The sequence below is a fragment of the Poecilia mexicana genome, unplaced genomic scaffold (genome assembly GCF_051168715.1).
Source record: "Poecilia mexicana isolate PSO_F unplaced genomic scaffold, ASM5116871v1 scaffold_7, whole genome shotgun sequence".
Classification (NCBI taxonomy): Eukaryota; Metazoa; Chordata; class Actinopteri; order Cyprinodontiformes; family Poeciliidae; genus Poecilia; species Poecilia mexicana.
This window is the reverse complement of record NW_028263376.1, coordinates 4,365,334-4,385,356: the sequence shown is the minus strand read 5'-3', so window position 1 is coordinate 4,385,356 and position 20,023 is coordinate 4,365,334. Positions and strand designations below refer to the sequence as shown.

At 36.9% G+C, this 20,023-nt stretch overlaps 1 protein-coding gene across 1 annotated transcript in view; it reads right to left on the bottom strand.

Annotated features, from left to right (window-relative positions):
- Positions 1–32: 32 nt before the first annotated feature.
- LOC106915447 (LHFPL tetraspan subfamily member 3 protein-like) overlaps positions 33–20,023 on the bottom strand; it is a 46,805-nt gene continuing 26,814 nt past the window's right edge. The window contains exons 3-4 of the mRNA XM_088007487.1: positions 239–338; positions 33–153 (exon numbers count right to left, since the gene is read on the bottom strand). Coding sequence (XP_087863613.1) covers positions 33–153; positions 239–338 — 221 coding nt within the window. The remainder of the gene's footprint in view (positions 154–238; positions 339–20,023) is intronic.

Here is a 20,023-nt window from a genome sequence, read left to right as displayed (position 1 = left end):
ACATGAACATTGTTTGGTTTTTCTCTGTTATATCAACCAATCCAGCTGTAGGCGCGGCACTCCACCAGTGGGTTTTCTTTGTAAACGACCATATAGCCGCAGTCTGTCCGCACCCGATGACACTTCTTCGGCCATGAGGTAGGTTTCATCGGCCTGTAAAAAGGCAACAAGCACTTGTGAGTTGCTAAGCTTTGTAAAATGAACGAATAATAACCAAAGACAGGGATAATCTACTCACGAGTAGCAGTAGAATCCAAACTCATGACAGAAGCACTTATCACAGCCTCTCCTGAAGGTATCCCCGGGTTTGAAGAGCTTATCCTTGTACGAACAGATACCTGAGGAGAAAACAAGCACCACAGTTGCGTTACTGTTTGATCTGGAGTGGAGTCATATCGAGGAATCCAAAGGTACAACCAAGATAGGTGAAAATGTACTTTACACATGTTCCACCGGGAGGACTTTTACTTTGCCCTCTCAGTGAAGGATGCGACACGTCGCTGGGAGAGGTCATCCATGCTAATGGCCAAACTCAGCGTCCTCTGTAAGTTCTCCCATGCCTGAAGGCTGTGAAAAGCTTTCCATATGCGGTTTGTCACCTTGAAAAGGGAGGTCAAAGGAAGTGCACTAATCTGTTGCGAAGAGCCCCAAGAGGCCAAATGCAAGGTCAGACTACAGTGGACGAAAGTTTGTCGTCAGGCATTTTGAGCCACTTCAACTGCTGACGCTGCGGTTGATTAAACGCTTCAAACTCCTGCTACGGCAGGGCTTTACACGCTTTTGATTAATTGCTGCCAGGAAGAAAAGTGAGGTGTCTTACCTTTTTGGCGGTACACAGAAGCTTCCAAGGTTTCACTGCACAACAGAAGGATGAGAGCAAACAGCAGCCATGATGAGGACCGCTGAACATCATCTGCTGGTTCTGACATCGTGAAATGAAAGACGTATCAACCCTTACTCAATAAGTTTCAAGTTGTGAAGTCAAATCCAGATTCCAGCAGTCCTTTTTGAGAATCTACTACAGACTACCTAATATTTATAGTCTAACATCTCCGCTCAGGGGAGGGAAAAAATGTATCCACATGTTTAGTTTTGTGTTTTCTTCCAACTTTTGTTCCAGAGTGAGGTGTGTTTGGATCTTGGCTGTGTACTCATGCATCCCTAAGTATTAGCTTCAGCTGATGCCACATAAACGTGGGTGTAAAGAAAGGCCAGCACTTTGTGACGGTCAGCAAGCATCATCAGTGGTCTCCGAACAGCTGGGGTCTCTTGTCTCCGTGCTTACCGTGATTCTTTTTGTTCCCCCTTCATTATTTATCACCTTCAAGCTGGAACAAACAGATGCTGACTCTTGAAAGTTTAATCTATTTTCATGACTGCTGACTCGTGTACGGGGGGAAGAGTTCTTTGCTGACATTAGACTTTATCTGATGGACCAAATTATCCCAACATCCCATTTTATAGCAGCAAAAATGAACAAATTATTTCTAATCAAACTTTCTCCGTAGTGTGTAAATATAACCACCAGACTGGGGCTGCAGAACAAGGAGAAAATGAAGCATCACAGTTTATACAGGAAAAACAACAGTAACAGTTTAACAGTTTATTAACTTTAACAGTTTATTCTGTTAAAGGTTTAAGTTGCTTTAACAGATAAAACACAAAGTAAAGACTCATTTACTACCATGTCATGTAACGTTCTGAGCAAAAGTAAACAGAAAAAACAGATCAGATGACCAAATAAAAAAAAAAAAGATTTTTTTTATGCTTTTGGAAATGACTAATGCAATGCTCATGGTTGGATTAAAACAAACATGGAGGAACAAAAAGGCTGCTAGCAGTTCAGTTTCTGGTGAATTCTGATGTGAAGCATCAAGAAACCTTAACCTGTCATTCACAGGTTGTCATTCACAATGACAGGGGTGTCAAACTCCAGTCCTCAAGGGCCGCTGTCCTTCAGTGTTTAGATGTGCCACAGGTAAAAAACAGTGGAATGAAATGGCTTAATAACCTCCTCCCTGTGTAGATCGGTTCTCCAGATCCTTGCTAATGACCTAATTATTCTTTTCAGGTGTGGTGCAGCAGAGGCACATCTAAAAGTTGCAGGACAGAGGCCCTTGAGGACTGGAGTTTGACACCCCTGTCACGAGAGGACCCAAATTTGGGTCCTCTCGTGAATGACAGGTTAAACCATGTTGTGTGTTAAGGCAGCTTTAATGGGACAACGCTACTTTCTCAAGTTATCTTCACTTGTGCTGCAATAAGCATGACAGGGTTTTTTTTAACCCTTTGATCTGCAGAAGCTGTAACAAAATACCGTAAATAAGACAGTTTAGCAAATTGTAAAATAAAAATCACCTTTGCACTTTTGTATGCTTTTTAATTATTCAGTACAATTAAGAATACTTTTAGTTGCCTGTGTTAGCTTCTTGGTATATTCTCACAAAATAACTTTTAGTTAGTTTTAGTTACTTTTAGTCATTATATTTACTAATTTACAAAAAACTGTTCGGACAGCTCCACAACTTTTGTACAGAAGACTGACTGAAATCCTTCATTATGATGTAAAAGACTGATGGACAGAAAAACTGTTTTAACTTATTGTTGCTTAAGTCACATTTACAAATTCCTCAATCATACTTTGTTGTTCACACACAGCTTTTCTATTTTCACTACTTATTTGCCTAATCAGTAATAACACAATGGAATCTGTTAAGTGTTTTTTTTTACACTTTCATGACTATACCTGACAACCTGCCATGTGGTAGATATACTACAGAGAAATGATGCATCTGTCATATTTTATTTCCCGTTTCATCCTACCTGAAGCACACTTTGCAAAATCTAGTGTCATGGTCAGGTACAAGAAAGCCAGAATAAAAAGCAGCAAGTTTCCCCAAAAAAACCTTAGAAAATTGTGAAGAACAAGTGATTAAGGCCAACGTTTAAATAATACAAAGACAATGAACACAAAGACTCTTACATTACGATAGAAAGATCATGAAGTTCACAGTTATGTCATGACTACAACATGTCTCCATAGCACACAAACCCACACATGGACACAGATTTGACTGGATGTGGTCCACCACAGGGCAGTTTGTGGTTGGCCCCTTACTTCCTGACAGCCTGAGGTCAGAAACCGTTTAACAAACCATGCTCTGACAAAAAAGAAAACAAACCAGACAGCAACGGACTGGAAGAAAGGCTCTGCAAAGCCTCCATGTTGACTCTACAGTTACACAACATTGTAACAGCTCAGTGTTTGGACTCTTGGTGTCTTTGCTGTTTCTCAACTTGATGTCGAACACTGAATTCTAAATCTAGAGGATTCACATCGCACAGGAAGCTAAACTTTCTTCAAGAGATCCAGGTGGAGTTAGCTAGTTGACTAGCACTATGTAACAAGAGTCTAACTTTAACTTGAAAGAAGGAGGCTTGACCTTCTACCAAACCAGTAAAGAATGCCTGTTTGCCTTCTGCCATATTCTTTTCATGACATAGACAAATGTTTAAGGCTTTGTTTACTGTCTGGATGTTGAAAGTGTTTTTGGATTTTGATTGGAGGAAAAGCTCCATTTTTTGATGAGACCGACTGCCAAAACACCCAGAATCTGCTGTAACTGTCATGCCAGGCCACTCCACGGCGCTGTGATTTTAGCTTTTGTTGATACGCGCTTTAACCCGAACTTATGCGTTCGGCACATGTGCCATTTCACACCTGCGGAGAGCTTCACATCTTCACCGGAGGTGTTCCCGAAAAGTTTCCCTCCAAAACCTGTTTTGTTTTTTTTTTTATGCCGGGTCAGGGACTCTGATCACTGGTGATGTGTAAACAAGTGGCTGGGTTGCAACAAAGATGATGTGGTTTCTCTGAAAACCAGCTCCATGTAAACTTAGCCACTTTTAGCTTCATATGGCAGGAATATAATGCAGAATCTGTTCTATGAAGTAAAACATGAAACATTCAAAGCATGGAGCGGATTGGAGGGGGAGGAGGAGAGTTAAGGAGAAGATGGAAGGAGACAGAAGAAGATAGCATAAATTGTATTTAGTGATTTTTTTTTTTACTAGTTGCAGAATCCCATCTGGCAAGCCGGTCAGTCAGCCTGCTTTTCCCTAAAACTACAGAAAAACTCACTAAGATTGTTGCTAGCTGCTTTAAAATAAAACAAACGCTGCAAACTTTGAAAATTGTGTAGAGAATGTTTTTATTTAATATTCTGCCCTTTTAAACTTCAGTTACTTTGTGTGTGCGTGTGTGTGTGTGTGGGGGGGGGGGGGGGGGAGGGGGTGTGTGTGTGTGCGTGTGTGTGTGTGTGTTTTCCTGGAACCTCAACAAAGAACTGTATGTCAAGCTGTTCAACTTTCTAGGAATTAATGTCTGAATGCCTCCTTACTGCTTTTTTGGATAACAGTCTGTGCCACAAAGTCTGCCCTTCAAACAAGATGTGGATGGTTATATATTTAAAATAACCTCTTATTGGTGCACTTATTCTACTCTACCTCTTCACAGAAGTAGATGGAATGTCTTAAAAACCAAAAGATATTCGTGTTTAATGAAGGTCAGTCGGTAATTGCTTGAATTTCTGGATGGTGCAAAAATGATGGTGAATCTGACTTTTTTTTTTATTTTTTACAGACAGTTTGATGTAAAACATTTTCAAACTTTATGAAGACCTAATTATTTTCAGAATGCTCTATGTAAAACTCTTGACTACTAAGTGGATGTACTTTTTTTTTTTTTTACCTCGACTCTGTTGCTGTGAGAGTCGGACCTCACAATTATTGTGAGGTCCGTTAACAATGCAAGAAACATCAATTCATTTCAGAGTGATGACGCCTGCACACGATCTTCAACTTTCAACCTCACCTGCAGCCTTTTGTTGCCGTTTCAAAAAAACGTTCTTGCTAATGCTTTCCTTTTTCTCACAAAAATCCCTTCTTTTAAATTTAAAGGACTCCTGGCTTTGAAATGAATTTATCTCTATTTTTAATTTTGTGGAACTCATAAGAATAAATTATATTTAAAAAAAAACAACGTTTTTTTATGGTTATTTAACTTTCCAAGAATTTTAGAATTGCTGAAATTCTTTGCATAACTTGTTGAAAAAACATTGAAAGTATGAAAATGAGCCATAAATACTGAAGTTCATTGAATTTAAATTTGTCCTTGCTGTACTGTTTCTTTTTTTGTTGTTTTTATAGTTTTACCTTTGTGTGACCCTGCATGCTTTTATCTGCCAGTTTGCTAAATTACCCCACTGAATTACAATTAAGGTTGTTTTAAATCTATTTGAATCATTTCAAAGAATCTTCTTAATTAGTTTTTTAACCTCTCTTAACAGAATATTTAAACTGAGGTTTTATGGAGTCCGAATGATCATTGCAGTGAAAAGATCCAATTTCTCTGGATCATTGAGCTCAGTAACAAACCACATCTGTAAAAGTGAAAGAATATCAAAGGTCACCATCACCTTGTGAGGTAACTGCAGTTTTTTCACCTCACCAAAATCCTGTCATTTGCATTGTCGCTGAAAACCTCCAGGTTTATGTTTGACCTCTTGGTGAAGCTGGTGGAAGTGGAGGCTTTGGTCAGATGTGTGTGGTAGCAGTGAGGTAGGTTGAGGTCAGCAGCTTCTTCATGACCGAGCCAGGCTGCATGTGGTTGGCTGAGTGTTGCTAAGTGAAGGTTTGCCTCCAGAGTGCGGTGGGTCCACAGCCTGTTCTAGGAAACAGATACAGCAGAATAGGACCACACACAAACACACGCACACACTGACAGACCCGATGGTATTCGTTCTCGTACGACGCTGGCAAGTCCAAGTCGACTGGTTTTACAGAAGCACAGAGCAGCACTAAGCCCCTCCTCTTGGCTCTGATTGGTTGTTTCTGACCAGGAGAGTTTAATTTCTTCAGATGGCAAAAGTATCTCAGGGAGGCGATGGAGGAGATCGATCTTTTCACAGTTTATCTGTCTCATACCGTCACAACATGGTGACAGCTTTAACATATATGGATAAAGATGAAAGTTACATATTCCATCTTTAACATCTTAGTATCTACAGTGGCTTTCAGATACCAGTACTTTTGCGATGTAAAACAAATCCAGTCTTCTCCTGTTTTCTTCACCATTAATATCAGTGGTCCCCAAACTAAGGCCCGTGGGCCGGATCCGGCCCGCCTCCACATTTGGTGCAGCCCCCTGAACAATACCAGAGAGCATTTAGATTTTTTTTTCCCCATATACCGTATTTTCCCGACTATAAGCCGCTACTTTTATCCTTAGCGTTGAGCCATGCAGCTTATAGTCCGATGCGGCTTATATGTGGATTTTTCTCCAACCAGCAGGGGGCTCTTTAGCAGGAAGTGAATCATTGGAAGTCAAAATTGGAAATAAAAGAAGAAAGCGCCCATTAAAACAGAATTAGGTTTTATAGGGAATTGAAATTTGAGAATGTTATTGATCAGTTAAATAACAGTGAGGGGGAAGATATTTTCAGTTTTTTTTTAAATAATACTGAGATCATTATGAGAATTTGAGGTATAGATATTAGGATCCAGTAGATGGCAGTAGTGCAACAATAATGGATGAAAGCTGCAGTTGAAATCTAAAGAAGAAGAAGAAAGTGCCTATTTTCATTTAGCACATCCTAGTAGCAACACGAAGGATCAGCACTTTTACCGTTACAGTTACCGTTCGGAAACTACCGTAATCATTTCAGTTAAATCTAAACTTGGTAACTTTTTCTTTTTCAACCCTAATAAATATGATATTCAATTGACCTGTTATGACTCAAATTTTGGGTGTTCGCCCCCCTGCTGCATCGTTGTGGAAAACCTGGAGCGGCAGAGATATCCGAGGCTTATATGTGTATGTTTACTGGTTTTAAAAAAAACAACAAAAAAAACTTTGGGGGTGCGGTTTATAGTCCGGAAAATATGGTACTTATTTAATAAATAGTGTTATTTCCTGGAATTATTCTGTGAAGAACCCAGAGAGGGTTATTTGATTGTGCTTTCTGGAAAAGAATAATTTACATTTAGGCACTCCTGCAATTGTCACTTTTTCTGTTACAAACTGACTCCGGCCCCCAACCAGAGAAGGGAAAAGTTATGTGGCCCTCACAGGAAAAAGTTTGGGGACCCCTGATTAATATGATAAATTCTGTTCAATTCAATTGAAAAACAAACAAAATTGTTTGAGAGAACACTGTAAAAAAATAGTAAAAAGACACCTGGTTCCTTATGTGAAGTTTATTTGTATAACATTTTTAGCAACAAGGCAGTTCAAAGTGCTTTATGTCAAAAAAAAGAAGAAAAAAAACATAATACAGTAACCAGTTATGGAACAAACAATAAACATTACATTTTGTCAAATGTCTTCATCAAAATCATCTAACAAACACTGATATTGATCAGTGTTTGTTATTATTAATCAGAGGCAGCTCTAAGCAGGTGGGTTTTAGTGCTGATTTAAATGAACTCAGTGTTTCGGCTGTTTTTCAGTTTTCTGGAAGTTAGTTCCAGAGTTGTGGTGCATAGAAGCTGAATGCTGCTCCTCCATGTTTGGTTCTAAGGGGTACAAACCAAACATCCGTTATAGTTATGCTAATTAATCTGACTTTATTGATTTCAGCAACTTAATTCACAAAGTGAAACACATTATACAGAATAATTCCAGACAAATTGACCTTTATTTCAATTTTTATGGTTATTTTCTGCTCACAGCTGCTAAAAGCAGCATTTAATATTAGATTACAGCTGACCGATAAACGACATTTTAACAAAGAAATGTGGGCTTAATAAAAAGTAATTTTAATATCTGCTTAAAGGTTATAATTTTCAAAAGCCATTTTTAATCTGAGAAACAAACCTTGTTGAATGTATCTGATTTATTGAGTATGACAGTATTTGATCCTTCGCCCAGATCTAGAGAATGCTTATCACATCAACAAAAACTGGAACTGAATCTGAAAAAATATGCTCTGTGTTTATTTTAAAGATATACACACAATTGCGTTACTATTATTGCTGCACAGTCACATTCAATCAACCACGATAAGCATTCTGACAAGGCTTAAAAGAAGCTTTTGGAAATAACTTCCAAATTCAGGTTTTAAACCCAAATTTCTGTACTGATAAAAAAAACATGTTTTTATTGATCTGATTTAATATTCTAATTTTAAATGTGGTGTTTTTATTAGCTGGAAGTAGAAAATCATAATTAACAGAAATAAAGGTTTTAGAACTTACTGATATGTAAGTTATAAACAATTATAAACAAAATATAAACAATTTATTTCACTTAGTGACAAAGTTTTAATGATTGCTCACGGTCTCACAATGTAAAGAGGCAAAAATCAACATTTTTGAGCTTTACATCATGTTGTAATGTTATTCCCTCATCAAAAACAGACCTGGAGTGTTGACTTGAATCTTTCGAGCATGTTTGAGAAATCTTTTAATCTCCATGGTAACCATTCAACTGGGTGGACCTAGCTCCACCTTCAAGGTACAGACCAAGGTTCCACCTCACAGAGCAGCCCTCCCCTCCAACCCCCCACTCAGCTCCTTCAGACTAGCCAACAGCAATTAGCAAACACATGATTGAACTATTCATCTGCTGAGCTGATTATCGGAGATACTTCTCAGTTAGATGTTGATAAAAATGTTGTTAAAGAGTTGATATAGGAGCCATGTTGTGACGACTTCCTGAAGATGGAGTGTCAGAAAGAGCAGGAGTTTTTAAAGAGACAGAGATGCAATTTCACGGCATTGAATTACAAAGCCAAATTTCTTTTAAGTCAAACTTGATATAAAGCATTTTATAAAGCACCTGAAGCTAACATCGTTACTTGATCGTGCTATAAAATGGCACTATGTGCCTGGAAAACACATCATACTTTCTTTTTCAAATCAGTTTTTGCTGTAATACGAGGCAAAATTTCAAGTAAAATTTCTTTTAAGTCAAATTCGAGATATATATATATATATATATATATATATATATATATATATATATATATATATATATATATGGGTGATTCTATAATTGGAGATACATTTGGCACTTCAAGAAATGACAAAAAAAAACTTTTCATTTCTTAAAAATTTTCTTAGGTAGTCTATTGAAAAGGCATTAAACTTTAAAAAAATCTGTAATTGCCAAACATTAGCTACATATTTTATAATTTTTTCTCAGAAAAAAGATATATTTTGCGGTATGTTATGTCAACTCTGTTACGGACAATATAGACAGTGAGTGAAAAAAACAATAAATTCTAGCAGACTAAAATATTTTTATTCCATTACACCAAGTGTCCTACTACCCAAATACTTTAAATGGAGATGTTTTACTTAAAAATACATTTTAAACAATCAAAAGATACTCAACTTTTCACAGAGTTGTTCGCATAGGGTCAAACATTTTTCATTAAAACTCATTGAAAACCATCATTCTTTTAGAAATAAAATTGGTCAGTAATACTAAATCACAGCAGAAGTCAACCAACAATGTATATGGTGCTCTAGACAACAGTTTTCCTTTTTTTTTTGGTGAAAGTATGTCATAAACATGTCAACTCTGTTACCTAACAGAGTTGGTGTTAGTAACAGAATTGACAGGACCATAATAATTTAGAACTGAAAACTCTGTTATTGTCAACTCTGTTACCCTATTTGGTAACAGAGTTGACAGTAACAGAATTGACAATTTCAAACATTTTTATTAAAAACTCCACTTGTGAGTAGAAATTGTGAAAAAACATGACACCACTGAGATAATGGTTTAAAAACCATTAAAAAAACTTGTCTCTGATCAAAAATCTGTTGTATTTTTCTCATGATTCTTTGGTAACAAGATTGACGTTGAAAACGATAACACCTGGTGATTGTGATTTTTAAACTAAAATATTTCCCAGAGAATGGCACATAGACCTCTATGTGTTTCAGGTCTTATCAGTAAAAGTAAATGACTTAATTTTATGCAGTTTATATAGCCGTAGAAGGCAATTTCCCAGATTTACAGGGACAAAACCATATGGTAACAGAGTTGACAAAAAATTCTCGGACACATATTTTTTCAAAAATAAGGGTATTTTGAGTTAATTTAATGTGATGTTGTTATTAAATTGACCTTTTAGGCAGTTTAAAAAAAGACAGAAAAAACAAATTCACCAAAGAAAAATAATAAAACATAGGTTTTTGCATCATTTTTCAGGTTAATAAAAAAGACAGTACCCAACTCGGACGACAAGAAATCTTGGTTTTTCAGCTATATAAAACAATTTTAAATGTATTTACTTAAATGTTTTTACTTGTTAAATATTATGATCCATTAAAATGAGTAATAAATTACGAAAACATTTAAAAATTGAAATATTTTGAACACATAACACCGCCCCTTTAACAAGGTTGTGTAGACTTTTTGTACCCACTGTACTCCACTGAATCAATGGTGTGTGGCACTTTTTGTACTTCAAAAATAGATACAAACCCTAAATGGGTGAGAAGCTCAGCTGGATGCCCAGTGCTGAGCTGCTCCATGCGGACCTCACAGAACAGGAAGCCACTGATGAATTACAGGTACTTACTGCGACAGCCTGTGGAGTCTCCAGTCGCGGGTCGCTCCACCGTCTGTGTACAGTCGAGTCTGTGTGATATTTTTGGCCGTGTGACTCAACACCAACACGACAAAAGACGTGACAAGTCTTACATAAATAATATTATGTCAGGCCTGGTTTAATGCACGGTGATGGATCCGGGCCTTGGGTCACTGTGATGCCTGGGATTAAGAACGTCTGATGACAATAACTAGCAAAACAAGTAGAGTTGGGAATTCCAACAAAAAAATTATAAATAAATAATGTAATATTTTTGCAAGATGCTCATCAATTTTCTTAAAAAGTAACACTCAAAATCCTATTAATTGTTTTTATTTCTGGGAATTCTGCACATTGGCTGCATTTTCATTGACAGTATACTTCTGCAATTTGACATTTTGAAAACAAATTTGCTTAATGAAAATGTCAATTCCAACAAACACTTATTTTTCTATAAAAAGCTTTGGAGTCAGGATGAGGTGTTGTTTTTGGAGTGCGGGGGGGGCAAATCAAAATTGATTTGTTTTGCAAAACTGCAACAGAAACAATTGTTTCACATCAGATAGTCGCATGATCAATTTGATGTTACTACTGTCACAAACCATGAAGAAGATGACAGGAAGTAGTTGGAGGATGAAGGAGCGACTTGTTTATTCATGGGTGATTTTAATTGCCTTTCTTAATTAAAGGAAACACTGTAATTGTAAAATAGTTTCTTGTTTTTACATTAGTGGGATATTGACAAAGTTCTGTGCACATTTGTAATGGAAACGCAGCTGGTCTAATCCACGTAAAAAAACTAAAACATTAGGGAACTCGATCAAATTTGTTACCATTTGCATTTTCCTTTACAAATTTAAATATTTACTGTAGAAAGTGAAAATATTTTAATATTTAGCTTTTCTGTGAATCACTGAACAAATGTTTAGCTCAACAGTAGAGCTGCTCACATCTGGCACTTATAAACAGATGTTCCAGCTGAAAGAACCGGAGCGATCATCTTGGTCTGGAGCCAAAGGGCTGCTTGCTTATTTGTGTACTTGGGGTCAGTAACTACATTTCTATTACAAATGTACGCACAACTTTTTTCAATATTGTGCCAATGTTGAGAAAATCCTTTGCAATTGTGCCGTTTCCTTCAAGTAAGAAATGCACAGAAAATCAAACAGGAAAGGTTTGTTAATATGATCAAAACAGTCATCCTCGCACAACTTTCTAGCAAAAAACGTGACTTTTTTTTTTTAACTGTCCTGCATCCGTTAAGCAAATTTATGTTCAGAATTTCAATTTGAACAAAGTATGGTTAACAAAAACACAGCTAATGTATTTAAATTGACTTGTGATGCAGAGAAAGTGTTTTGCAAAATACACCAATTTCGGTAAGGTTGAAAAAGGTTGAAAAACCCCATTTTTACACAGTGTTATTGAAAAACATGTTTTTTAAATTTTTTGTATTTGCGATCTGTGAAATTTTATAGTCAATAGAAATGCAGCTATTTACATTCATGTCAAAGGAATGTTATCTTCAACCTAAAGCAGCATCAGCCTGGATGTTTCTGTCCAGACATGTAGATCCAACAAACTCCAAGTCATTTGGTTCAGACTTGGAGTTTGCTTGTGAATCTCCATCGTCCAGTTTGGAGTTAACTTTCTGCTCTTCCACATAAAAAGGATACAGTTCAGGTGGCTTGGTTTACCTTCTTCAGTAGAAGACCCCAGGAAAGATGGGAAACTCTGTGTAAGTTCTGATGATCGAACGCCTTTGGATTCCCCAAACTAAGGCGAAGGGTGTGGCCGAGTAACAGGATGTCCGAGTTTCTCTCCTGTGCCCTGCTGCCACTTCCTATCAAAGTTATTAGCTTTTAACCTTCAATAAATCCTTCACAACTGATTTTGAATGTAAAATATCTTTATTTACCTTTTTCAAAATGTGTTTTAATAACAGAATTTTTCATCACTGTGAGGTTGAATACTATTCACAAATAGGAATTAGACATAAGTTTCAAATCAAAATCAGTATGTCACCCTGAACTGTGGCGAGCGACAGGCCCGTTTGAGGCTCTGCACTCGTACACGATCAAGCAACTTGAGAAACAGACTTCTCATTCCTTTTATAGTTTTCAAACTTTTTGGGCATTGAGAACTCAAAAAGCAGCGGCCCGTTAGTGAGTCCAAACTGAATCAAGGGTTTTTAGGCCTCATAAGACCAAGGAACCGTCATATTTCATACCTAAATATTTTGAAAGTAAAACCGTAACAGAACAGAAGAGTCTGTGATAAACACATAAAAACAAAGATCTCATCAGAAACACATGACAAATATCTGTATATCATTATTTTGTTGTACAAAAGCAAAACTGATTCTTTTTTCTTTTTTTTCCTCTCATGGTAACACATGATCGTTTATGGTATTTTGGCAACATCTGCATTTCAGGAGTTAACAGAAAGTCAACTAGAATAACATAAGTCACTGAACATTATTCTTTTTTTTTCTTTTGTTCCCAATCTGTCCCGCCCCACACAATACATCTTTATATATGATATTGCATGATAAAAAGATGATAAATCATTGACATGTCCATAACATTTACATAATCCACAAACATTTCGTTTGTAGCTAGAAATCAGAAATGACTTCTCACTGACTCTTAACACCCTTTCAATCTTTTTCACATCATTAAATGATCCCACAGTTCTAGACTGAGGCGAATTCAGCTTTGGAGTCCAATTGAAAATTGAAAATAAAAATATATGTTTTTTACTCCTATGTTTTATAAATCAAAATGTCTCCACAAAGTAAGGTAATTAATTCAACTTCGTCTTAATTTCATGGTTTGAAACTGAATTGACCTCAAATCTACAAATGACCCATCTAGTTTCAGAGCTCAGTCTGAGTGAGTCTGTAGTAGAAAAAAAACTACCGTGTCACTACTTGTTTTGCTGGTTCTGCACCACATCAGAATTAATTCAAGAGTTCTTAGAGGCACCTGGAGTGGTACAAATATGTGCTCATCAGGGTTAAGGTATTTTCAGTTCCTTTTTAAGGTTCTTGTTTTTTCCATAGGTTCATTGTCAAGTCCTCAGGAACCAAAGTACCCAGAAAAAAGACCAGAATGACGATCGTACAGGTACTGATTCTTGTAAGCCTCACATGACCACTTAGGCCTCAGGGCTATGTTTTCTTTATATTCTAACCGTTAATGTGTTATGAAATTATGTCCTGGGCCTGTGAAAAACCCCTCCCAAAACAAATGACAGATGCACGCTACAATGTGTGAGAAACATGACTGACTGCTTAACGCAGCTCTTTGTATGGAACAGTAAACGAATTCTGCTCAGATAACTAAACAAACATCAAAAGCAAATATGAGTATTCTTCTTTACCAAATTGTTGAGATTCACTGCAAATGTTTGTCTGTTTTTTTTTTATGTTTGCACAGATAATTCAAGGTAAAACAGAAATAAATGTCTCTTGAATGAGGGCCCAGCACTTTTACACTACGACAGTGGATAGACAGGCCAGGGGTCTGTGCAGAGCCTCCATAGACAGCATCATTAGATTCAGCATAAGGGCTGTTATCATATTGTCTTAAAGGCCCAGAAAGAAAAACATCATCAGTGCTAATCTAGTCTACACTTCATCAAAAGAGCCAGAGCGAAGCAACTCATCATTTAAATGATGACCTCATCAAGTCACTCTTATTTTTGACTTGTTTTGTTTGTAATTTCCATAATGAGCCTTTAATACAGTACTTAGTACACAGCTTCCTGAGAATTAGCTAGCTACCATTCTAAAAAGACACTGTACATCTAGCTATCTGCTTAATCTATGTATAGTAAAGGAATGCACTGGAATCCACTGCAAATAAACCAAGTGAAACGATACCCAGTTGGTTCAGTCGGTAGGCATCTTGTCTTTCATTTATAAATTAGTCAACTTTTAAAGGTTGATTGAAATTCTTCATGAGAGAAAAATCTGAGTTTTGGACTTTCCCCACAGTGAATGTATGAACTACAGTTTTCAGACGTCTTAACTGGAGTAGACAGTGGTCAGAGTGGTCAGTCTCATGACAGGATGTTGAGTAGGAAATGAATGCAAGTTTATGCAAGTAACTAACTCCCTGTTTTTGGTTTATTAAGCACCTTCACACCTCTAAGTACAGAAGAGGATTAGGGCCACCTTCGAAAAGAAAATTGGAACTTTTTTTTTTTTTGGCTAGCCAAGCCAACCGCGAAGTAATTGCCTATTTACTTAGCTGAATGACACTAAGCCCACTCCAAACATTTTGGAGTAGTTTATTAAACACTTTCACACCTCTAGATTACACCATCTTTGAAAAGAAGAAGGGTTTTTTTTTTGCTTTTGGCTAAATAAGATGACTGCTATTCCAATACTTAACTGAGTGGCACTAAGCTAATAACTCTGAAATGTTGAGTGGTTTATTCTAAACATTTTCACAGATGTTGCAATTTTTGGGAAGTCTGCAAATATTCTCCAATCATGAATTTCTCAAACCACTATCTACTGCCAGTGAGACATTGACTGCTCATACACACCCTTCAAAACCTTACTGAAAAAAACAATAAAGAATGCTTTCTTAACAACTCATGACATTGATTAAAGTTAGTTATAACAGTAAAAGGATAGTTTATGGAGGCTGTTCTCTGTTTGTGATTTGGCCCAATGTGTAAACCATCAGGTCAATATTTGACAGCTCGGTGAAATTCATTTATCTACTTAGGAGGGTTTATGGTATGATTGTACCTTTTCTTTACTTGGGCACAGTAAGTCAGTTTCTCATATAAAACAATTATCCATGCATACAGCTAATTTTATTCCTGTCATGACTTAAGCCAAGCTTTGGGAGTTTCAGTTACAGTGTGTCAGCCTGAAGGGTTCCTCTGAGAGGGATAAAAATCCCCCATGGTGCCCTGGATTACAGCAGACTGCTTTGTCATATTGTGCAACCACAGTTTGTCATGGCAGAATCCTGCTAGTCACCAGAACCACAGCAAACAGCAGAGAAATGTGAAGCAGCTAAAGCATAAAGAACCCATCATTTGGCCAGCAGGTACAGTAATTGATCTTTGACAAAAGAAAACAATGCTCTTAGTAGCAGTTAGTAATGTAAAGCAGGTAATACCTTTCTGTTCAAATTACAACAAATTCATTTGATGAACACTAACAAACTACCGTACCTCCTTTGTTCTTGTGTAAACTGATCATTCGGAACCCATCAAGTCTCTGGACCAGGATGTGAAATCATGTTTATGTTCACATCTATTAGTGAGGGTAACAACTAGTTTAATGTCACAGCTACATGGATAACTCAGGAAATATCTGGCAGTTATCCCAGAGGACAGTGTGTGGTCTGCAGGTCTTTGGGGATTTTTTTTTTTTTTTAGCAAATTCCAGACCAATAAGCTCAAAGGTTCTAAAGAATCAATATTCCCATCAAATGGACTTTCAGGAAAAAATGAAAGTAAAAAAACAAAAAAAAACAACGCCATTTGCTTGTATTCCTTAAGTTCAACATGTATTCTAGATTTCAGAAAAGTTCAACATTTGAAACCACATCTACTGCTGATTCAGCAGGAGAACCAACCTGTGATTTGGGAGTTTCACAAACTACTAACATGTTTCATTACACTGGTGTTAAAAGTTTAAGGCTGAGAAACTACCAGACTGATGTAAGTTTAGTCTGGCTGTATGGAGAATAGAATTGCACAACACTCCCCCTTCCCCACCTGTTACTGCACACTCCTGAGCCAAAGAAAGCCCAGTACACTTTGTCTTTGTAACAACAGAAAAGACAGACCTGGTTGTTTAGAAATGTTGCCAGTACGTACAGCTTGAACCTAACGGAGTTTCTCCAGTCAGTCCTATTAATCTGTTTTAAACTTCAGTTAGTGAGCTATGATTTGAATATCTTTTATGTCTCTATCCAGTTTGATATCCTTACTAAATAACCAGGTAATATCAGCTTTTTGCATTTATATTCTTCTATAAATTCAAAATAATGAATAAAAGTAATGGATAATTATTCTAACTTTAATAATCAATTAGTTTTTTTTGAATGGTAGAATACATTGTTTCTGTGTTAAATAAAAGCTACATTATTTTTCAATTATGTGTAATGCATGACTTTTTTTTCCTTCAAGGTTCAAACACCATGAGGGTCTCATACCAGCTCATGACCGTTACTAACAGGAAGGTAAGCACACATTCACATCAAAGATTTTTTTAAAGCTTTAAGTTCACAGCCAAATGCAAAACTAAAGATAAAAATCTGGAAATTTCTCTTAAGGTAGAAATGTCATAACCATGCACTACGTAAAATCTGCAGCCGGTTTGACACACTCTAAGATGATTTTGTGTTCAAAACCATTTTGAATATTTCCTACTTCATTTCCAATGTCATGTGAGTAGCTAACACTCTTTTAGGAAAGTTAAAACAGTTTATTTGGATTTGCCTCTTCAGCTCTGTTCTGGCATCATAGCCTCCACAGTTTGAAGTTCACACTGCTATTGTGGGTGACATGTTTATTAATGGAAGCATAGGTAGCATTTAATGTGTTGTTCTCACAAACACTTGCCCTGATGAGCTGAAAATGAGTCATTTCTAGCAGGTTTTCTGAATCTAAATAACTTGGAAAAAATGGGAGTGTTGAAAAATGATCATTAAGTAAAAAGTTTAAAAATGAGGGAGTGGAATTTTTACTTTGTCACTTTAATACCATCTTGTGTTTCACTAATGTTCATAAATAAAGGTTATGGGAGAACAACAGGACTTGATGCAAAATGTTTAAAATGAGCTAATTTATCAGCATTTGCCTAAATGTTGTGTTAAAATGTATTTTTTCCCCCATGAGGCGATAGCTTGAATCTGTGAGCTTCTGTAAGTTATCAGTTTGTTACCTTAGATGTCATATAACAGCAGTTAGCAGTGGAAAGCCAACAGCTATTGAGAAAGGTCTTCACCCACTCTAGCTAATTTTAGAAATAAAATAAATAAAAAACCTCAACCTGAAAATCTTAATACCATGTGATATGGTGCTACATTAGAAGATATTAACTGGTACATATTCAGAAGTCAGTAATGTTTATTTCTTGTTTCGTAGCCAAACAACATCTCTGGCTGTGCTAAAGTTACTTTGGCAAAGTATCCATCTCAATGGGATCATTTCCAAATCACTTTTAAACCTGTAAGTCAAGAACCACATTCTTTGATAAAGTTGCTGAAATGACCCTGTTAAGAGTTGACAAGTCCGATTGTCTCATCCAATGACCTCAACCAATGTAACGTTAGTGCAGAAACACATTGCTTAGGTGAAAAAAAATGAGAATGGTACCTTGTGAAACTGTATCATTTAATGTCCTCTATTGCAGCTTTGCATCCCACTAATTTGTTTTGTTGTTTTTAATGGTTAAAGTTATCTAAGGCTAATCTGCCAGGCTAGCTGCAAGCCTTCAGTGGCTCAGATAAGTTCTTCATTTCTCTAAGAACTATTTGCGATAGAATGTAATGTCTACAGCAGGTAATGGACTAAACATGTTAGTTACTAAGAAGATTTATGTTTGATCATTGCTTTTTTTTAAAATAATGCTTCTTGGCGTTGAATCTTATATTGCTAAGTATGTGTTTTTCCCCTAAACTGTTGTAGAGTTGAGTACCTGCGTCACACTCATGATAATGTTCTCTATGCTACCAAAGCCAATCTGTTTCTGATGGAGGCAGTGTTATGGTGTAGGGCAGCATGACCCTCACTGGAAAACCAAGGCTTGTCATCGTTAAAGGTAATCTCAGAGAAGAGAGATATCAAAATGCTATTTAAAAACCAGTGAAAATCTCCAATCTCAGGGATCAAATTCTACCTTCCAAAATGTCAATGCTTTCCTCCAGAGTTATCCCAGTCATTCCTTTCTTGCGCTATTCTGCTAAATTCAGATCTCGCTTACAGCTCCGGTAGATTTTCTGCCAGGCCAAACAGCGAAGAAGTTGTGAATGATAACATTGATTTTCTGTGCTGTTTTAGAATTGTAGTCTGGCTGTAGCTTTAGCAACTAACTAACTAATCCTAACCCAAATATTGAATTAGCATTAACAGTACGGCATTTCTCTCTTCACAGTGGAGAACGGTTGGTTACAGAGAAGGTAATTTCCGGTAAGCTTCATAGCGTAGAACTGGCACATTACACATGTCACAGCCAAACGTTAGCAGTTGGGTAAAATTAAAACTTCAACAGAGTCCATAGCTTCCAGGAAACAATCGTTTCTCAACAGATGAGAGTCCAGACCCTCTGAGGGAGATGAAGGGTAGAACAAGGGGCTGGTTTTGCTGGTTTTTACCAGGCTACTCCAGAGGCGGCTTTATCAGAAAATACCTCTAGAATCTGCGAGTGGAGAGGACGTAAGGGTCTGCCAGCAGTGCAAGCACCTGTAGGATCAGCCAGGACGTCCCGTTAATGCCAGGATGACCAATACAACCACACTGGCTGACTGGTAACAATGGCTAGTTGAGGAATCAGATGCAATCCCTCAGCAGTGTCTGACCAAGCTGGCATCCAGTTTAATAAGGACTTACAAGACTATTGTTGTTGTTGAGGTCTTTGTTTTAAATTGGTAAGCTACAAATACACTGTATGTCCTATTGTTCAGACTTAAGTTTTTCATGGACGCTGAACTGCAGGCAGTAGCAAAATAATCTTTATGCCCTTACCATGAAGGATTTGGCTAGTTTTTCATGGCGTAACCCACATATAGAGCTCTGATGCTCAGCCATAAAATGCCTTTTCTTTCCAAATATGGAACAATTTAAGGGGGAAATTAATTACATCAAAGGAATCTATGGCCTAGAAGCATTTCTACAATAAAGAGATATTCAAATAAACTCTAATTTTCTTACTTTAAGTATACAACTGATTACTTCACAGCACTTCACTTTAAAAAAAATCCAAGCTATCGCTTTAGTAATTGCATTAAAATTTAAAATCAAGTTTAGCACATTCACTCATTCACCTTTTTTCCTTATTAATGAAGAACTACACTGAAGTGTTAAAAATGCTTGTATTTCAGGAAGTGTCTACCTTTGTCTTTTTCTCGCACTAGCTTTTTTTATTACTTAAATTTTAAACTTGTTTTATAGCAGATGGTTGTCCCACCTGGAATTTTCTGTTTTAAAGAGGCATACGTGACATCACCTTAACGCAGCACTAGGGGCCAGCACTAGCAGTCAAATGCACACAGTCTTGAGACATCTGTAGCGTAAACTGATCACTGTATGCTGGAACCGTAAACTGGAGTAAACTGCACACTGAAGAGAGGGGGCTGTGAGATGGCACAAACAAGTGAAACACAAATAAAATGTTTTTCTACATGACAGCTGCAGCTAAAGTCAACGGTAAAATCTACAACATA